Consider the following 22,783-nt stretch of genomic DNA (forward strand, 5'->3'; position numbering starts at 1 on the left):
CAAAGACAGAAATCTTTAGTTTATCAAGTGATATATATTTAAAAAGAAATGCAATTCAGATAAGGGAATGAGGACGACAAATAGAATTCCTAACAAAGCAACATGCTTACTAGACAATGTTATCATCTACTAAAATAGATACCCCCCATCCTCTATATATGACCATATTCTATGTGTATATATCTATATCAAAAGCACAATAAAATAGAAAGACTAGGGAATCTCAGCAGTGTACGTGTGTAACACATTGAAAATAATAAAGTTTGTTCCCTTGTGATACTGTTGTTTAGTAAAGTTGTCAACTCTGGAAAGTGAGATGTCTTCGTGCGTGTGTTCTTCGAGAACCAAATGGGCTTTCCGTTTTCCTTAGAAAAGTAAACGTTGTACTGGAAGTCATGAAACTATGGTTGTGGTGCGTGGTGGACTTGTGGGGACTTCTGGCTTGTGGCCTACTGCCATTCATTTTGGTATAATGAAATTAATAGGATATTGTAGTTTGTTTAAATATATCTATCATTGGCATTGTAATTTTGAAGTTGAGGGGTGTTGGTAATGGAGTTGAGTCGTTGTTTGAGAGTTGGGGTGGTGGTTTTGGTTCGGTTTAGAAATTGGTCGACAAAAAAAATGTATTGTTGTGATGATTAGTTTTGAGGACTTGTTTTCTTGGTTAATGAACACTTGGTGTTCATTAGTTCATATTCTAATTTTAAATGATATTTAGATGTTATTTTGATTTTTATGAGTACCCATATGTTTAAAAGTGTGAACTGACTTTGATTAGGTGGAAAACTTGTTTACCAGACGACTAAGAAGAGGGCTAGTGGACCTAAGTGCCCTCTTACTGGAAAGAGAATCGAAGGGGTATGTTTTGTTGTTTAAGGGTTACTATGTCTTTGATTTATAAAGATTATATATGCATATGGGTTATTGTTTGATTTGATCAACTTTTCATTGAAATGAATTCAAGACAGCTGGGTTTATAACGTCTGGCTTCGAATCGCTGTTTTGCTCACCATCGGCCACTTGAATTAAAACTTGAGTCTGTGATTCGCTGACTTCTGGGGTCGCCAGGTATTCCTCCCCCAATAATCCAGGCACCTGCGTTGCTTCAGATGGACTATGGACCTCTAGGTTAGCTCTACAGATGGGGCAGGTAGTGTGAGAAGTCAACCGGGTGTCGATACACTCTGGATGGAATTGAAGACGTGATTGAACTGAGGGAGCAATCTAAGAGTCTTGTCTTCTTCAAATTCATTTAAGCACATAACACATTCTAGCACTTCTTTCCCAATCTTCAGCCCTTTCACAACTGAGTATAGAAATGTTGGAAAAGTTTCAATGAGTGTAGGATCAAGGCCACGAGGCGCTGGCCTAGTTCTGGTTCTAGTTAAGCGGACACTTCCCATACCGTCCATGTGAATATCACGCACACACCGGCGGATGTAGAAGGAGAAGAAAGCGATGATAACACAGGAAACAACAAGAACCACTATGGTGATTGTCATGGATGTCTTGAAGCTTTGGTTAGGTGGTGTTAAGGATAAATGACTCCCTTGGGCAGTTGCGTAAGGGAGCACCTGCAAGAGGAGGAAGAAGAACAAGGACATGGTGAGTGTTCTACTGTGATGATGCTTGTTGTTCATCACCTTCTTCTTCATCTAGTATGAAATGAATGTAGAGTTGGTTGGTAAGGCAAATGTCTTTGTTTTGTTTCTACTTTTAAGAGTGGGTCTTTAAACTTTTAAAGTCTTCAAATGGGGATTGAGGGGCTGCCTATTATGACCTTTCCTGCTCTTGGGTAGGAATTTTCTATGTCTAGCGCTCTAAGGATAATAAGAAACAATCTTATTATGCATATATAATATTATATAGGCAGGCTGTCATATGAAACTATCCTCTTGTCACAAACTGCAGAAGCTTTATTGAAGTCGATGAAAGAGCTTCCGATTTTGGTCATTGCAGGTGCTGAAGATGGGCTTGTTTCATTAAAATCAGCTCAAGTTATGGCTTCAAAGCTTGTAAATTTTGTAAGTCTTCTTTGGTTACTTTTCTTGCTCTAGTTCTCTCTCTAAAAGTTATGATGCGACCAGAACTGAAAGTTATGATGCTGGTACAATAGTGAGTGAACTTCGAAGTCCAAAGATCCCGCAAAGAAAGATATTGGTGTTAGCTGAAAAGGCACAGCAAGAGGATCATTGCTATATAGATGAGAATCCTCTCATGGAGTATTGCTAGGATGTAGGTGTTAATAGTCCGTGAATCATTAGATGGCATTATTTTTTTGCTCTTGATTTTTTTGAGTGTCTAGATTTTGAGAGAAAGATATTGCTGTGACACATTTGGAGCTTTCCTAAAATGTAGACCTTAAAGGTGAGGGTTGCATGGAGATGTAAGTCATTAATTGTCGCCTTCAATTGATCCCCATAAAGTAAGTACTCGGTTAGTGTTTAGATGTTTTTAAGATGTGGTTTCTTTTCAGTGGGTTGTCCAAGAGGATATTTTGTATTGTGTATTCAAATCGTTTAACAATAGTGAAAGATACTGTTTGTGTCCCATCTATGCTGCCTACATTTTGTAGATTTACCATAATTTGTTTTTGTTATGTAACTTTGTGTTCTAATTTGATGAATGCTTTTAAGGTGTTTTTTTTCCAATGTGCTTGCATCTTGGAAAGCGTGTTTCTTTTCCAATGTAGTTTTCGCTTCATCTTTATGATTGAATTTCGTTGTTCTTGTCTGCTATATTTCTGGTATCAGTTTCTACAAGGGAACACGTTTTGTTAGTTGAATAAAACTCATTACAGTAGAAGTGGTATCAACTAAAACTTATATGCCTTAACTAACGTGGTTTCGTATGTGTCTCTGTTTTTAATGTGTTTTTATTTTATTTTCTTGGTGTTTTTCATGGGAAGTAATTCTTTATTCCTTTTGTATGTACTCCTGAGCGACTGAAATCTCTTGCTGATTTTGGTAATTTAACACTTCTTGTATATGAAGAAATTGTATTATATCTTCACATAATATGGGAATCTATCTAGAGTAATGGTCTCTCTGGGATCAGCTTTTGTTCCTTGAAGATTACTGAAAATTCTTGATCAGTTTAGTAATTTCTTTAGTTTGATATGATTTCGAAATCAGGTTAGGTTGATATAGTTTCATCCTCAAAATTCAGAGTTATGATAAAACTTTACTGCAATATAGTATCCAGGAAGGTTTTCACTATTGTGTATGCGTGTGAGCGTGGCTATAAATATCTGTTTATTGTAGGTTTAAATGGGTCTCGCTACAAAATATATGAGATATATATATATATATATATATATATATATATATATATATATATATATATATATATATATATATATATATATATATATATATATATATTTTTTTTTTTTTTTTATCGAACCTATCAAAGAACGGTTTTATAACCGTTACAAACAACTTTTAAATTATTTTTTTTAAAATTCACTAACAACTTTGCAACGGTTAAGAACCGTTGGTAATATTTTTAACAAATTACCAATGCTTTAAAAGCATTTGTGAAATCAAACAACCATTGCAAAGGTTTTAAATTGTGAACGAAATAGTTATAAAAAGCGTTGGAAATTTCTGTTTGCAACGGTTAATAACCGTTGGAAATTTCTATTTGCAACGCTTATTAACAGTTGCAAATATTTCCAACACTTTACCCACGCCATATTTGCAATGCTTAAAAAGCGTTGCGAAAATTATTAGCAACAGTTTTTTGCCGTTGCATATAGCCTGTTATGGTGTAGTGCTAGTTTAAACTTAGGTAAGTCTAAATGATCCTCGGATCGTGGTTTATGGGTAGTGTTTAGTAAATTTTATTTTCAAAATTATTTCCGTTAGTTATTTTATTTTTACAAAGAAAAGAAAAAGAAAAAGAAATGAAAAATAAAACGACTCAATATTTTTCTTGATTTGTTTTAGGTTGTTTGTATGTGTAATGTGTATATTTATATTAGTTACTCTTGTGAAGTATATATGAAATGTTTTATTTTATTTTATTTTCCTTTCCATAGGAGGAGTGGTTATAGTGGTTATATGTCAATTATTAACAATTTTTACCAAAGCAATATGTGCTGCTATAATGTTGTTTTATTGTTGGTGTTCATTTTCACATGGATTATGGATTAAGTACGACAACATGTTTGTGAACTTTTTATTTGAGTGTTACATTATTATTCAAGAAACAAAGAGATATTTTAATCTATATTGAATGTGCTGCATTAATTGATGACATTATGACGTATTGAGTGAGGAACTAATTGCCTATGTGTTGGAGGAACTATCTAGTCTCACTCATACACTTTTAATAAATGAATAATGTTGTAAAGTATAAGAGATTAATTTGTTAGATGTGATTAGTTAGAAATAGAAAGAAAAATAAATAAAATATATATGTATTCCTTTTGAGATGTGTATACTTGCGTATACACGCTTTCTTATATTATTATATATAGATGAACTATTACCGTGTGTATATGAAGATAATATTGTTTCACCAATAAGCCATGCATGTGTAGGTTGTTTTCTTAATGCCGCGCTATTATTGATTAATTAAAATAGTTGTGATAATTGGTAGTCGTAAACCATATTGGAATTTATGTAGAGGATGTCTTAATTATATAATGATGATCTTACTTAAACAACAAATAAATTTTTTATTTTGTCTTATAAGTGTGTTTCGTGCCTATAAATTATGACATGATTGATTAATATTGGTACATTAGTTTCACATTGATTTTTGTATCTTCAAGTATTTTTAAACATATGTCTTGGATTTATTGTTCTTAATTAATATATTGAACTTTATTCATGCCAATATAACTTGTTGTTGGTGATATATTAGAAGTGAGTTTATATTATCCTATTTTTTTTTTAAAATTCGTGTTATACGGTAGCAAGTCTTATTTTAATTGTCATTGTATATGAAGATTAATTTTTTGAACCTTTTCATTGTTTAAAATAATTAGTAATAATAATAATAACAATGAATGTCAAATATTTCTTCTTAATTGTTTAGTTTCAGTCTATGTAATTTTGATAGATGGGTATGAATAATTATTTTTAGAATACGTGTTATATTTGATCCAGTTGCATTCATGAATTAAGATTTGATGGTTGTTTTAATGTTTATGATTTATATAGTTTTAAATTATTCATTTTTGCTTGATTAAATGAGAGTATTATATGTTTGATTGTTTATCTTCTTCTCATGTTGATGAATTATAGTTGCATGAAGTTGAGTTGGAGTTCCTTAATATTTTGTTTGCGAATGCAAAGAAATAACATTTGTAGATACAATAAAATAATGAAATAAAATGGTTTCTTAGAGCATGACTAAATAAAGTAAATATAAAGTTTTATTATATTGCAAGCTTTTCAAACATGGTCGGTTCAACATGGCTTCAGAGAGACAAATATGGCAGCTGGCCTATTAGCTAGGACTTTATCTATGTCAGATGATGTAGCAATGTATTTCATGCCTCCTTTAGATGCAAAACTATCTTCTATTGTGGAGGAGGATGCTAATGGTTGTATCTATGATAGATTTTAAATCAATGCATGTAGAGGTCTGCCTAACCTCATAACTATTTAAAATATATATATATATATATATATATATATATATATATATATATATATATATATATATATAAAGTTTTATTGTTTGAGGTTGTTATTATCCTGTGACATTTCAATAGATTTCAAATGCATAATAATTAGTGTAATTCATCCGTTCTCTATTACTTTTGCCAACTAATTAATTTTATTATTGTTTACTTAAAGTGAGTTGGTGTGCTGATATTTTCTTTCACCACATTTAGTCTCATGGTTTATTATAATTAGTTGTCATGGATGAAACTATAAATTATATGTGTTTTGTTGTTTAAATTTTCTAATGAAATACGTAGTATGTCCGTTGGTTATATTGTCATTCATGATAATAAGAGAAACTTGATTTGTTTGTTTAGTAAGAAAAAAAAATAGTTTACTAGTAAAATTAAGAAAATAAATTTTGATATATTTATGAGAAGAAATTGATGTAAAATTGGATAAGATTATTTTAATGCGTTTTGTTGATAGTATGAACACAAATGAAAAAAATATGTCATGTTGTAGAATATTTATGCGTTATTGATGATGATACATTGGTGTTTAGAGTTGTGAACGTTATTGATTAATATTATTTTTTGTATTTTTAATTAGATGTTTCCCTTTCGATTTGACTCATATGATATGGGAGTACGCTTAATTAATATGTTTGAGATTTTTTTATTATAGTTTCAATGACATGAGTGATATTTTGTTTTAAGTGTATTAGGACACTAATTTTCTTTTGTGCATGATAATGAAAAACTCCCTAATGTTTTATGCAGGGATGAACTTACCCCACATTATTGATTAGTTTAAATAGAATATTATTTTTTGTAGAGTTTGCTATATATCCACATTCAAAAAAAATAATTTGTATCCACATTAAAAAAAACTCCTCATTAAAAAAAAAAAAACTTTAACCAATCTTAAAAATAATTTTTAAGTTTTAAGATTGAAAAAAAAAAATCACTATTCACGTGAATAGTGATAAACAATGTCCACGTGAATAGTTTTTTTGGTTTTTTGTAAAATTTGTATTTTTTTTAAAAAACACTGTTTACGTGAATAGTGAAAACACTGTTCACGTGAATAGTAATGTGTGACCAGTAAAAACGTGAATAGTACTGTGTGAATAGTGCTAATCGTGAATAGTACTAACGCCGTTAGTGAAATTGGACGGAAAATTAACTGATGTACTAAATTGAAAGTTCGTGGTACGAAAAGGCAAGTTCCAAAGTTCGGGTACCATTTAGGAAAAAAAATGAAAGTTCGTAGTACTAAATAATTATAAACTCTTCTAAATAGTCCTCATTCTCAACACAGCCCGCAATCATAATCGCCCACGAGATAGAATCCTTAACAATCATTTTATCAAAGAGTTCTCGTGCTGAATCCAGACTACTACAAGAAACATACATGAATAATAACATGTTGGCTAATAGTAAAGTAAGCCCATGACCACTTTTGGTCATGTGAGTGTGAACTTGTTCACCAGTTTTAGCGTCACGTAAATGGGTGCATTCTTTTATAAGATAAGCATACACATCATGTAGTTGAGTATGATTGTAGTAGTGTGATGTGTACATATTGGACCAAGTCCGCGGTGTAGCAGATAGGAAGCAACATACATAAGGACAAGGAGGAGCAGCGGATCAAGACCGCAGAACCCTAGTCCACGGTGGCAGGTGTACGGTCGACATGGGGGTCGTAGGATGACAAGACAGATGGACGGTCCAGGGGAAAGGAGGGGGGATATAAAAAGGAGAAGATGTGGAGGAAAAAGGGAGAGGCCGCTAGAGAAAAGAGGGGAGAGGAAACAGTAAAGAGAGAGAAGAAACAGAGAAAAAGAGAGGGTGCATGTAATAGTGGAGAGGGGACTGTACATTTTAATGATAGTGAGTTAGTGGTCTATACATTTGGCGCCGTCTGTGGAGACCGAGAGAAGAGCAACTCAAAAATGGCACCGAAGAGAGCAATGGGTAGGCCAAAGAAGGTTAGGGTCTAGGAGCCGACTCCGAAAGCTGTGATTAAGGAGGGGGAGGAACGGGAAGAAGGGCGAGCAGTGGAAGAGGCACGTCTGATGCGTGAAGAGATCGAAAGGCTGAGAGAGGAAAACGATAAGTTGCGGAGAAAGAGAGAGAGAAGATGGAGGAGGAGGCAGGGGAAGAACGAAGTGAGGAATCTGGACAGGAGGAGGAGCCCGGACCGAACCTAGTGGAAAACCCGGTGGCGGGGTTAACAATGGAGCAAGTCCAAGAAATGATAGATAATGATAGGGAGGCCAATCGGCGGCAGACGAAGGAGCGTGGGGGAGCGGCCAGCCAGGGGCTGGGTTGAACCGCAATCCGCTAGCAGATGACATATGGGCATCAGAGGTTCCCAAGCTGTTCGCCTAGCCGAGGTTCGAGAGGTACGACGGTAAAGGAGACCCGGTGGACCACATTCATCATTTTAGACAGCAGATGCCGCTATGACAGGAGGCTCGGTATGATGGTCTGCGGTGTATGATGTTCCCGGCTAGTCTTAAAGGGGGGGCGTCGGATTGGTACTACAGATTGCTGTCTGGGAGCATTAAGAATTTTCAGGAGTTAGAGCAGGCGTTCATAGATCACTTTATACACCAGAAAAAGAGGGTGGTGGACATCGCGGCTCTGTTCAATGTGCGACAAAGGTCCACAGAATCAGTTAGGGAGTTCCTGTGTCGATTCAAGGTAGAGACACTGAAGGTAGAGATTCTGGATGAGAGGACAGCGGTGATTGCATTTGAGAGGGGCTTGCGTCCGGGAACTGGAGTTCACTAGTCCGTAGCAAAGAATGAGATAACGACTTTGCATGAGCTGCATCCACGAGTAGAAAAGTATATAAGATATGAAGACTCTATACAAAAAGATTCTAAGAGGTCAGGGAAGACCGTGTTATCTTTGGAGAAGGAACGGGAATAGCGGAAATCTGGGACGGCGGAAAAAGAAAGTGGTAGATACCGCGAATACGGAGCACGAATGGAGGGAAGCTGGGAAGGGGTCCGAAGGGAGTATAGAGAGAGGAAGCCGTACCGCGAAATGCAACAAACTCCGTTGAACAAACCGCTCAGTAAGATCTTGCCCTTAATAAAGGGTCTGCCAGGGTATGAAGGACCGCGAAGTATGCCAGTGGAGATACCGGAGAAGCCACTCTGTGCATACCATCATATAAGAAATCATGAGACGAATGACTGTTACGCTCTGAAGTGGTTGGTACAAAGGATGGTGGAGAAAGGGAGGATAGGAGAATTTGTGAGAGAAGGCCGTAATGAAGAGCGAGTGCCACAGCAGGGAAGAATACTGGGAACCATCAATGTGATTTACAGTGGGGAAGTTATGAATCATAATGCCCATAGAGACAAGATACAACGGACCGCGAGCATCCAGCAAATTAATGAGAGAACGGATAGGCCACAACAAAGAGAGGTCTCGACGGCAGAGAAGGATAAAATCATCTTTAGCAGTGCGGACCTACGGGCAGTGGACTCGCCACATGAGGACGTGCTAGTCATTACAGTGGCAATGGGAAACTACATGGTGAAAAGGGTGTTGATCGATTGTGGAAGTGCGGTAGATCTATTGTTCAGAGGAGCTTTGGAGGAAATGGGAGTTGATCCGAAACAGCTGTGCCCTTCGTGCACTAATTTGTACGGATTTAACGGGAATATGACAGAGCCCATGGGGGAACTCTTATTACCCGTGACGGCGGGGCCGGTGACCGTCTTCGTCTGTTTTATGGTAGTAGATTCAGCTTCGCAATACAATGCAATCTTGGGAAGGCGGTGGATTCACGAGATGAAGGTGGTCCCATCTACGTATTATCAGGTGATACGGTTCCCCACACCTACCGGCATGTATGAGGCTATGGGGCTCAGGTAACAGCCAAGAATAGTCACAGAGGAACCGTGACACGGTTAATCGGCGGGTCAGAAGGAGAAACTTCCAACCCTAGGAAGAGGTTGGCATAACAACTACAGTGCACCTCTGTGGAAGGGGGTGATGAGGCGTCGGCGGATCCCAAGACCCTCGACGAGATAGAGGTAGTGAATATTGGGGTAGGGGAAGAGGAGAAGCTCACGTCGGTAGGGTCAAGTTTGCCCAAGGAGTGGAGGGCTAAGTTGGTACAGTTCTTGTCAAATAATAGAGATGTCTTCGCGTGGATGATAGAGGATGTTACGGGGTTGGACCCAGAGTTCACATGTCACCACCTACATATGAGAGAGGACGCCAAACCAGTGAGACAAAAGATGTGAAGTATCAGGCCGAAATACGCTGAGGGGATTCGGGAAGAGATTGCCAGATTGAAAGGGGCATGGATAATCAGAGAGGTGGAGTTCACAAACTGGTTATCAAACATAGTCGCGGTACCGAAAAAGAATGGGAAAGTACGTATGTGCGTGGACTTTACTGATGTCAACCTGGAGTGCCCGAAGGACAGCTATCCCATGCCGCGAGTAGATGAGTTGGTGGACAGGACGGCCGGGTTCAAAATCTTTTCTTTCATGGACGCCTCGATGGGGTATAATCAGGTCGCAATGTATGGGCCAGATCAAGAGAAGACATCATTTGTGGTGGAGGGCGATACATACTGCTATACGAGGATGCCGTTTGGTTTGAAAAATACAGGGGCAACATTCCAGCAGTTGGGAGAAAGAATGTTCGCAAGCAAGATCTGGAGGGGAATCAAGATTTATATAGACAACATGGTGGAGAAAAGCATGTCAGAAGAAGAACATATAGAGGGGTTACGAGAAACTTTCGGGATACTATGTAAATACAATTTGAAACTGAATCCGGAGAAGTGTACTTTCGGGGTGACTACAGGAAATTTTTGGGGTTATATTGTTACTCATAGGAGAATCGAGGCCAATCCCGAGCAGATAAGGTCCCTGATAGCGATGGCATCACCACAGAATATGAAGGAAGTGCAGCGGTTAGTAGGAAGGGTTGCGGCACTGAATAGATTCATCTCCAAGTCATCCGATAAATGCAGACCGCTGTATCGATTGTTGAAGAGTACACCGGACTTCGTGTGGATCGCGGAGTGTGAGGAGGCATTCCAGGACTTGAAAAAATATTTGGGCAAAGCGCCTTTGCTGTCACGGCCCGAGGTCAGGGAAAAGTGGTATTTGTACTTATGGGCCACAGAGTATGCGATTAGTTCAGTTCTAGTGCGTGTGGTAGACAAAATAGAGAAGCCAGTGTATTTTCAGAGCAAAACTTTGTTAGATGTAGAGACGCGATACAATAGGATTAAGAAGTATGCCTTGGCACTAGTTTTCTCAACCCTCAAACTGAAACCCTACTTTGAAGCACATGTGGTAGTGGTAGTAACAAATCTGCCTCTGAGACAAGCACTGAGGACAGAAAATTCGGGTAGAATGTTGAAGTGGGCAGTGATACTGAGTTCCTATGAGATACAATATCAGATAAGGACCGTGGAAAAGGTGCAGGCCATGGTTGAATTTCTGGCGGAGTTTCCTGCAGAGGATCCCACCTGGGGAGAGGAAAAAGTTATGGAACCAGAACGAGAGGGTGAGCCATATATCCTAGACCCGTGGGATAAGAGGAATGGGTGGAGGGTATTCACGGACGGATCGGCGACATATACATGTAGTGGCATAGAGGTGGTATTGGTTACACCCGACAATAGCAGAATAGAGCAAACCATGAAACTAGGGTTCGCGACATCTAGTAATGAAGCAGAGTACGAAGTAGTGATTGCAGGATTAAGAATGGCCAAAGATTTGGGAGTGCAGGAGCTGATAGTATATTCTGATTCAAACTTAGTGGTGTGCCAAGCGAACGAAGGGTTCGCAGCTAGATGCCCCAGGATGGCCAGATATTTGGAGGTGGTGCGTAAAAAGTCGGCGAAGTTCACAAAACTCCGTTTCCCACATTTGGGCCTGGGAGAGAACAGACATGCTGATGCCCTAGCTTATGTAGTGGCCGCCATCCCTAGGTCGGAGGAAAGAACAATACGCATGGGAAGACTGGAAAAACCGAGCACCGAGGAGGTGTTAGAGATTTGTCAGATCACGGAGGAGAAAGAGAGTTGGATGGATCCAATAAAGGACTTTTTGGTAGGGAAAGAAGTGACAGATAAAAAAGAAAGAAGGAGATGGGAGCAAACTTCTCGGAGATACGTTTTACTTGAAGGAGAGCTATATCGGAAAAACTTCAATGGGCCGCTGTTAAAATGTTTGGGTCCGCGGCTATCGCGTGAAGTGTTGGCAAAATTACATGAGGGGGATTGTGGGAGCTACTCAGTGGGGAGAACGATGGCCCATCGCCTACTGACACAGGGGTATTTCTTGCCCCACATGAAGAGGGATTCTGTAGAATTTGCTAAGAGATGTGACAAATGCCAATGATTTTCCCAGTTGATATTCGCCCCCACAGAACCACTTCATAATGTCTCAAGTCTATGGCCTTTTGCTATGTGGGGAATGGATATAGTGGGGCCGCTGCCCATGGCCAGTGGCAAAAGGAGATTCATGCTCGCGGCAACGGATTATTTCGCAAAATGGATTGAAGTAGTGCCCCTGCAACAGGTGAAGGAAGCACAAATCATCAAGTTTCTATGGAAGAATATCATCTGCAAGTTTGGGTTGCCATACACAATCATCGCGGACAATGGTACTCAGTTTACGGGAGCAAAGGTGGCCAAGTTTTTACAAGCCTACAAAGTGAAACAGGGATTCTCGGCCCCTTACAATCCCGAGGGCAACGGACAGGCACATCCATCCAACAAGATCATTATGAACAATCTTAAGAGAAAATTGGAAGACAAGAAAGGGGCATGGGCCGACGAGCTGAATCATGTGCTATTGGCCTACCGGGCCACACCTCGGTCATCTACCCGAAAGACTCCATTTTCCTTGGCCTACGGGGTAGAGGCCGTGATCCCCTCGGAGATGGTGGCAGCTACGACACGAACGAGGGCCATGGAAGAAGGGTCAAACTGGAGAATTTTGGCAGCGGACCTGAATTTAGCAGAGGAGAGAAGAGATATTGCTTACATAAAACTGGAGGAGTATCACCAGAGATTACAAAGACAGTACAACCATAGGGTCAAGCCAAGGCAGTTCCGGTTGGGTGACCTGGTGCTCCGCCAAGTGATACCTAGTACCAGAAAAGAGAAGGATGGAAAGCTGGGCCCAAACTGAGAAGGACCATATATGGTGGTGGACATCGGAGGGGCGGGCACCAACAAACTACGGACACAAGGAGGCAAGCTGATAGAGAAACCGTGGAACGTGAGAATGTTAAAGAAATTTCACGCTTGACTGTAAGGGAAAAGTAATCGGTGGCTGTATGAAAATATATAATACAACAGCACTTTTGAGATGAAATCACCGTTTGTGAAAGTAAGACACCTAAATAAAACATGAAACGAGGATGCCAGCGAGGCATCAGTGGCGTTGGTACAAGACCAAATTTGGACCCAACGCCTTCCGAAAGCTATGAATCCCGCGGAGCGGGTGATTAAACACGCATTTTATTTCACGTTTATTGGTTTTCTTGATTAATTAAGTCCGAGGTCCATAGTCCGAAGTCCAAAGTCCAAAGACCAAAGTTCCAAGTCCAAAGTCCGTATAGTCGTACGTTTTCGTCAAGTTACCTTACTCACATGGGTTTGGTAGGATAGGTCGAGTAAGGGATCGTCCAAACCTTAGGGCTCGGAAAAGGTTCACAACTGGAATTACAACTTTTGGTGAGTAGGATTTTTAGGTTTTTTTTTTAGTTGGTTTAATTAATTTTACGGTAATGCAATTAATGTAAATTACTACGGTGATTTTGATGTAGGTAAACAAAGATGGAGAAACAGGGAGAGAGTTAATCATGCTCATGCAAGAATCATTGTTCAATAGTTTACTATCACATCACTACATCTCTAATTCGTCTCGTGTTCAGAGACGACGTCGAGTATTGATCCCTAGCGCATTCCCACATCTCTAGGCCGCATTGCACTAGCATAAGGAGTTTAACTAATATCTCATCTCTGGTATATTATTTCAGCTCCTGGCTCGATTTCACATCAGCTGGACAAATTGGAGAGCTGCCCGACACCGCAGAAGTCGCCGCAAAAGACATTTTGGTCGCGACGACGATGATACGAGCATCATCACTCCAAATTGGTATAGTCTCAGTCATTTTGGGACCGGATGTCTAATCTATGCCTAAATCCTAAGTAGTGATTCTAGAATATTAAAGAGTCAATCTGAATTTTCACACGAGCAGCATAACCCTCCCCCTGAGGGGGGATTAGCTCATGGTCATAGAAGGAATAATAAAACTTGTCAGATACATTAAGTAAATAAATGCGGGGACGAATTAAACTAGAAAAGAAATGATCATATTAAGGGTAAAATAACTTACAAGATTTAAGTTCTTTGGAATGAAAATGACGAATGTAAGTATTGAAAGAAAACGAACTAAAGCTAAAAGGATGCTAAAGCATGAAAATCTTTGAAAGGGAAATAATGAAGCGACCCCCTCATATATATAGGCGGATGTCTTGTGAAGCCTTAATTAAGTTTTGTTCGTTAGCTAATTGAATTGTTCAAAACTTTGAGAATCAAAGTTTTGTTTTCATCTGTTATAACTTTTGTCTTTTACTTATTAAGTTTTCGTCCTTTTATGTTTTGTTTTCGTCTTTTAGCCCAATTCAATTCAAACATTGAATTGGTACGTGTCTTTCCTCTTGCAAGGTGGCAACAATTTGAACCCATCACTTGCCACCTGCCTATGCTGACTCGTCATGCCTTTGGGCCCGCAGAGTGGGTCCACTTAGTGTGTCCAGTGGCGGCGCCGATTTTGGCGTTTTTACGACTTTCTGTCCTTGCGCAGAGTTCGTCGCCCGGGTCGTTATGGCAGCTTCACTAGCTAACGTCGGCATCTAGATTTATCCAATTTGAGCTTCGGAAGTTTGCTGCTTCTTTATATGTGGACCCGTTCTGCACTGGTTTTGTTATTTTGGAAACTTCAGCTCTAGTCAGGCTTTGTTGGGCTTCACGGGAGTTGAGTGGGAAACTTCAAATATTCCAGTATTTCAGTACTTCGATGCATGTTTTATCATTATATTCATTTTAATTGCGAAAACCTGCAAAAGTACGAAAATATAATTATTATATGATTATTAGACACATAATCGACCAAAATGCTATGTCTCTCGGGGTTTAATATTACATTTTTGGGTGCTTATCACACCACCCCCAAATAGCACTTTGCTTGTCCTCAAGCAAAGAAGAGACATTAAAATGATAAGTGGTCAAAAATTTGTTGTCCTAAGCTAAATCTCATTTCACAGAGTGCGGTTGCATTGACCGTATGCAGCAAGGCCTTCAACCACTTGGAATTCCCTAGTGGACGAGTTATAGCCTCGTGAGAGTTTTCCAGAGAAGATACTCACAAACTTCATTTATACTACAACGGCTTAGTAACAAAGGCTTGTTTCCTTAATTAATCTCAGGTATCTAGACATCTCACTAGCGGGGGAAACAAGGATTTAATTCTTTCAAATTTCAAGTTAATATACAGACAATAATCAAAACATCTACGTATGAGCATGCATGTAGTGATCTTATAATGAAATATACGAGCAGGGCCGTTTCTGGATCCTTTGGATAGCGTCCTTAAGTAGGTTCTCACAGGTATGTGTCGAAACACAATTTCTCTCTTATTTTTCCACTCAAGCTTTGCTATCCAAATTGTCAGTGGGCACACGTTTCCTCACATACTCAATGACAGTCAGAGGAACCGAGGTCGAGAAGTCACAACTACTACTTATTATCACACTATCCTATTCTTAATTGAGCTAGAGGTCTTTATTAGGTGTTATGGGGCTTAGGTGGTAGTGTAAAAGAAACTGGAATGGAAAATTCAAAAATGATAAGTATGAGAGAATAAGGTCTTCGAGATATTTATACTAGAGAATCCTTATTTTCTTTCCTGCTTCTAACATGGGTTTCCATACTTGGATTTTTCAAGCTTTTGTATTCCCTTTTGATTTGATTTTTGGGGGGAATTCTAACCTTGATATTTCTTTTGATTTTTGGAAATATATTTCTATTTTATATTTTCTTTTTCTTTTCATCTGAAACAGGTAACTGATTTTGATTTGTGACAAGGTTTTTCTCTTCATTTTTCTGCACTTCATCCTATTTCTCATACTCATCATCTAGGTAGGCTTATTTATTTGTGGTTACTAGATGGGTAATGATTTTTTTGGTGAAGTAGAAAGGATTAATGAAAGGTTCAGCTAAATTACTAGCGGTAAATTTTTTTTACAGGTGTGAATTTTTGGCTATATCAATCTAAAGAAGGCCTAAATTCTCGCCTAGGATTTGGGTAGTGATCAAGTAAGTAGACGTATAAACTTCTCTATTCGGAAGAACTACTCTTCTGTGTCATTACTCATATATCACACATTTTGAGGCTTTTGGTTAGATTCTTACAGGATATGGAAACTAAGTTGTCTAACCGTGGGTCCCAAAAACTTACTGATGTGTACATTAAATGATAGTCAGTGCATGAATGCTCATGAAAAGATGTAAAAACTATTGCATACGTATTAAATTAAGTTTCTAAGAATAAGTCCTAATTCTGATGCTAGGGTGAGATTTCTAAATATTTTTCATCATAGAAAGGGAAACTAGAATTTGTCACTAAATACGTTTATTTAGATATCAAGTAAACTATATACAACTATGCATACCTAATTTTTGCGAAAGGTTCTCACCACCCCTAAACAGTCGGATGTTGTGTCCTCAAAGTGTTAAGAGGAAGAAAGAGTATATCTGAGAGGCTTTGAGCAAAAATATAGCTGACATCTTCCACAGAAATTTATTGTAACACACTATATATATCATAAAAGTAGAAGCACACTGTTAGAGTAGCACACTGTTAGGTTATTTATTTATTTCACATCAAAACGTAAAACAAATATGTACATGCATCAACTCACATTGCCCCAACCTTGAACTGGGGGATAGTCCATCCTTGCCTCGTCCCTGTAGAAATGTCATTCCTTTGCATCCCGCCAATCTATCATAGCTTTCCGGACATCACTCCACTTCCTCTTCTTTGCATTGTCTAGATGAGCTATCATTTTATCATCATTATGGAAAGAACGAACTTTCTTAAGATACCTTGCGGGCGCCGCCATGTCCGGGAAATCGCAAAAGAACGAATTATCTTGTTTGTTGGACACATAGAGTCGACCTTTACCCAAATGAAGGTGGCCACAAACTGAGGGAAGTACATCCTCACTATCCTGCATGCTGTAACTGGCAGGGTGATATAGTGTTGCCAAAAAGACCGAGCCTTCTTAAGATTCTCAATTACTAGGTCTGTAATGTCGAAGGCGGTATGTTGCTGGGCCAATGCATGGAATGTCTTACACGCTGACTTTGATGCAGTGGAAAAATGCCAATCTCCCATGATGTTCAGAAGAATAAATAACATGGCAGTTCCAACATTCATGGTCATACTGGCTAGTGGAATAGTGAAGTCCGGCCATCGGCCAGCTTCGGCACGTTCTTTGACGTGGGCAAGGCCATCGCCATACTGGGCAACAAAATCTTCCCTAGAATAGTCATTAAGGTCATTCTCTATCATGTATTGAATGGGGAGATCTGGCTGAAGAGGAGGAAGGTCTAGAGCCATAGCCACTGTTGGCTCATAAAAAGCGTGTCGGGTGTTACCAATACGTAGTGTAAAACCATTCAAAGGGAAACCCTGGACAGCTGGAAGATCTTCCATGTGATCATAAAAATAAGTTGCCAAACCTGGGGAGTATGTCTGCACCGGGTGTAGAATAAGAGAGTTCCAACCAACTTGAGTGATGTAGTCTCTGAAAAGATGTCCATATGCCGGAGAATTCAGCAACGAATGGAAAGATTGTTCTGGAATTATCTTTGGAGCTTCCATTGTAGAAGATGTGTGAAAAAAATGTGACCTGTTTAGACAAGGATAAACAAATATTAGAGTATGATGAGAATAATTAAGTAAAAACAAATTACCATACGAAAATTAAAAACTAAAAAGAAAATGATAAATAATATAAAATTGTAAAATTTAAATGGTTTCATTGGCCCAAGTAATGGCGAGGATCCTTTTGTGGGAAGGATCCGTTTATAAGATTTTCTATGCCGTCAATCCGCAAATGTACCGTTGTTTGCAACATTTTGCTTTCTCAATGCGGTAAATCCTCGTGTGGTTCTCCATTATGAGAGTGTGATTTGCCAAGAATTGGTTGTGGGCGTGCAAGAATTGTGCTTGTTCCTCTTCGCTTTTGTTGTCCGCAGGTCCCGAAATTCAAAAGGCGGTGATGATAATGTTCGACGCTTGATAATGTCATCGATCCTTGTTGAATTAAGCGAAGCCCTTCCATGGGATTAAATACGTTGCATAATGTATTTTCGTTGAAGATGTTGTCGGGCGAACAATCTTCGCCGGTTTTCGCGACCGACATGGTTCTTTGCAACGCCGGGTTCTAGGTGACATCTCCGAAAGTGAATGGTAAGAATGTTAGTCGTTCAAGAGGTGTATGAGGAGAAGTACTAGAAAAACCCCAACGTATCATGATAAGTGTCACAATGGTTGGTAAAGGAGTCGCCTTTTTCCTAAAGCACGAAGCGATCGCGATTCCAAAGAAATTTAATAATGCAAAATCATTGCAGTTACTCGCAAGACCCGAGTAAATGGAGGAGGGTTTGGTTATTTCGAAGTCTTAGACGCGTCGAGGACATTATGAGCTACCCATTGGATCACGATAAATTGGTTCTTTTGCAATGATCGTTGATAAACAATATGGTTTTTCCGGTTGTATTCGCCGTGAAGGATAGTTGCAAACATCAGATGCCGGATATTATCGAAAGGTGAATCCTGAAGGTGTACTCCTTGGTTTGTAATAGGAATTTGAAGTACCTCAGAGATGATTTCCGTAGTCAATTCATGCTCGCATCCATTAGCACAGACAAAGAATTGTCTGTTTTGGAAATAACCACTTTTATAAAATAACAAGACCAATTCTCTGGAATAAAATGCTTGCTTATGGTGTAAAAGAGGGTACCATCCTCGACATAATATTTCAGTGTAAAAAAAAGGATGAAAAAGACCATTTTGGAAATTTTCCATAAAATTTTGCTTGGGCACAAAACTTCGAGTGAGGGCCATTAAAGATGGAGTGGTGAAGAAAAAGATTATTTTGGACAAAGGGAAGTTAGATTTTTGAGGTGTCTATCCTTGTTATAAATAGGCACCCATCCAAAAATGTAAAAGATACGTTTCGAGGTGTCACAGGGTAGTTAGACCACGTGTATCTTCTAAGATATGAGCAAAAGTGGATGTAGTGTGGATGAGAAGAATGGGGCATGTGACAAGGAATGTTTTTTTTTTTTTTTTTAGTGTAAGTAGAAGGACAAGGAAAATGTAGATATACTATCACAATAAGATGTAAGAACGTACAACGGTATGGAAACACAACATAATGATACGAGGAATTAAATACAAACCTAAATATTAGATAGAACTATATGCCATATTAACAACATGACTATAATAAAACAACCGAGCATGAAGACTTGAGTAGCATATTCAATCTGCTACTGCTCAAACTTTTCTAGTGCATCCATGAATCTTGAAACTTGGAGTGATCTAAAAAGGTTTTTTAGAATAAGAAGTGTAGAGGGAAGAATATGAAATGAGTGAATATGGAGGAAGAGTTGAACTTATTTATAGAAAGAAAATTGCCGTTTTCTGACCGTTTTTTAGATGTGGTTCATGACCGTTTTTTATGCGTTTTCTGAACGTTTTATAAAACGTTAGTTTACATTAAAATTTGTTGTTTAAGTATGACATTTAAAATATATATTTATATATATGTATATAATTTATTATTACCAATATATGTTCCTACCTATATACTATAATATTAGATATAGCTAATATATCAAGATAGAAATTTTTAGGAAACAATCTACTACTAAGCTGGAAAATGCAAACACGTAAATAAAATATATGATATAAATATTATACAAGACCGGAAAAATAAATCTAGCTATCGATGATCCTCAAAAAGTCAGAAGCGTAATCCTCGGGGCGCGAAGAAGAACCAGAGTCCCCGCGACATCGCGGCAAGACGAGCTCCCCGTAGAGACTAACCGCTCCCGGATATCACCCGGTATCCATCACCGAAAATTAAATCGATGCCGGCTCGCCATGAACATTCGCTGAACTGGTTCTCGCGAAAAGCATATGGTCCTGAAATGTAGTCATTGAATCTCTCATTTCCTCTTTGGAATTCACCCATGCCGCCCTGGCCATCGATCGGGTGGCGAAAGTGGTCATATATCGTCCCAATTCGCCCAAGGTACGTCTCATCGATACCTGGCGAGTGTACATGTCTCTCAAAGCACTGTTCACACAGCATGTAAGGCCTCTATGGGATGGGTCATCTTACTCATAGCAGTCTCATCAAAGTAGGGTGGGTGAGATGAGCCTACGCTAAGCGTTTCGGCAGCCCTAGGTGCTTATGGGTTCCCAAGGGTCCAAGATGCATTTCTTGAAGACAAGCATATTCTCATATTGTGGTATGGGGAGTAGTGGGGTGGCGGACAGAAAACCCAGATTAATCATAACTTGCGTTACTAGAATGGCAAGAGGGGCTGACCTAAGAGTGGCATGTGTGATAATATCAAAAAGAAAGGTAACGATGCAGAAGTTACCCTTTCGCTCCTGGAGGATCCAGAGAAGGTGGAGGAAGGTCTTGTTGATGTCTGAAGGCTTTGAGGTGCCAATGACGTTCAGTCCCAACCATTGAGTCACAGCCAGCTGGTTCCGTCGCACCGTGTGCTGATACGCGCATTTCTCGTCGATGTTGTACTCTCCCTCGATTAGCATGTCGAGCATTAGGTCGTAAGTCCGTGGGTACACGGACTGCTGCTAAGTCAGTACGTGGTAGACCAGAGGAATGCCCGTGATCCCGGAGAGCAACATAGGTGTGACTTTGTGGCGTACACCCTCGACGGTGACCCAAAAATGGTCGCCATTAAAGCTCCCATTGTTGTAGAATTTCATCATCAAATCCTTGGAATAAAGCCCTCCATTGGCATATAACAAACTCTCCCATCCTCTAGAGTGAATTTCATGATCAAAGAATGGAGCAAACATCCCGCTTTCAAACAAATTTCCAAAAAATTCCACACAAATCCACCGCTTCCGCCATTACTGGTCTTAGGGAGAGGATGGCTATTGATTACTGATGAGGGGGAGAAATGGGATGTTCTAGCGGAAGGAAATCTTGGTCGGAGATGTGAGGGTCTCGCGCGAGACCTGGTTTTAGTGTGGGCCTGTCTCGTGCGAGACTAAATTGAGAGAGGGCAAGATCCGGTTTTTTAGGGAGAAGAATGATGTAAATGTGACGTGTGTGTTCCGGTTTTTTGTGTTTAAATGGATCGAGAATTCAATATTTTGGTTGGGCCAAAAAATTTCCCCAAGCCCAAATCAAGCCTAAATCCCGATTTAAGCCTAAAAAAATCTAAATGCTTACCCACGACTCGTTTGGACTCCGAATTGGACGAATGAGATATTGAAATGATCGGCATGAAAAATGCTATCCAATTGTATGAGTCATCCTCAAAGGTCACAAGAGTTTTTAAAAAGGAGGGTGTTTTATTTATAAACCAAGATTTTATTTATATACAAAGGAGATAAACGTGAAGAACACTGGATGTCCAAAAGAGTCACCATCTATAATCATAGACAACTGTCATGTCGGCTCTGGAGCGAACCCAATCCAGCCGGTTTTTACCTTTATGTATTATGGGGTTAGGGGCAGGACGGTACCATCCTGGACCGTACGCTCTACGGTCTAATAAAATTGCCCTTATTACATACGGCTATCCTCAAACCGCCCCAAGGGAACTCCAAGTAACCAATTCTAGGGTTGGTCTGGTGGAATCCATTGCCCGTTTATGTTCCAAGTATGCGACATCGGAGGTTGGACCACGAATCTCATGTGCAAAACTTAATGCAAAGGAAAAGGCAACAATATAAACATATCTACAAGATGAGTCTTTTAACGCCGATCCTCAAGATGAATCGAAGTCTTTTAATGTCGATCCTCAAGACGAATCGAAGTCATTTAACGTCCGATTCTCAAGATGAATCCCAACCTGTGGGAGAAACGGCGGCCGCGGCGAAGATTATCCCGCGTGGCTGGTGTTAGATAAAAGTATACCTTAAACCGGGCTAGTATCGGATAGGAAGTCAAGACCTGACGAAGGGTGTTTGGCAATGCATACACCAGCCCATCCTTCCAGCGCCGTCGCTTTTACGAAAGCAAAAGAACTACGACCATTTCCTATTCGCGATGAGTGAGACTTACACCAAATGATTAGCTGAAGTTCAGCGAGGCGAGAGCGAAAAAGGAAAGAGAAGGAAGGAGGTGAAATTTTAGGTACCCATCGTTTACCCAAAAGCACGCGTTTTCTCATGTTACGTAAGACATTTATACTTCGGTTCTAAAAAGAGTTTTCGTGGACTAAGGTTCCGGGCTTGCAACCACACACTTCAAAGAACTTTGGAGATCATAAGATAGAAGATGGCCCTGGCCGGCTACCAAAATGGTACCCTCTATAGAAACAAGATTGAGCACGCCAAATGAAACATCTAGTTTGTGTATACCGGATCCCGGAAGAATCCGTTCAACATCCGTGGCGTATTTAGTGGTAATGTATATAAAGCGTTGTCCATTGACTTGAAATTACCGTTACCTTTTGGATTAAGCAAAGAGATTGCCCCAAAATGTTTCACAACCGGATTTAATGAAAGGACCGACCATCGTGTTTTCAATTTACCGGGAAAGATGTGTAATATGGAGTTGTGATGAAAAACTTTTGGCCAATTTTGAAATCCTTACGCAAAATGTGCTTGTTGTGCACTCTTTTCATATTAGCTTTGTAGGATTTCGAGAGATCATAAGCATCACTCGAATCTCCTCCACCATTTAATTGCAGTTTTAAACTTCCGCTGCCTTGATGATATTGTAATTGAGGCTTTTGATGGCCCAAAAAGGCACGATGCTCAAGTTCAACCGGCGGATGACAAGATTTTCCAAAAACAATGCGGTAA

At 39.4% G+C, this 22,783-nt stretch overlaps 1 protein-coding gene across 1 annotated transcript; it reads left to right on the forward strand.

Annotated features, from left to right (window-relative positions):
- Positions 1 to 8,623: 8,623 nt before the first annotated feature.
- LOC147517360 (uncharacterized) lies at positions 8,624 to 9,523 on the forward strand. The gene has a single exon (XM_086593573.1). It carries the CDS (start codon positions 8,624 to 8,626, stop codon positions 9,521 to 9,523), a length of 900 nt encoding a protein of 299 aa, XP_086449699.1.
- The last annotated feature ends 13,260 nt before the right edge of the window (positions 9,524 to 22,783 follow it).

The sequence above is a fragment of the Coptis chinensis genome, chromosome 2 (assembly GCF_015680905.1).
Source record: "Coptis chinensis isolate HL-2020 chromosome 2, ASM1568090v1, whole genome shotgun sequence".
NCBI lineage: Eukaryota > Viridiplantae > Streptophyta > Magnoliopsida > Ranunculales > Ranunculaceae > Coptis > Coptis chinensis.

Coding starts and splice junctions, on each gene's coding strand:
- LOC147517360 (XM_086593573.1), top strand. CDS start 8,624: ATGGAGGGAAGCTGGGAAGGGGTCCGAAGGGAGTATAGAGAGAGGAAG.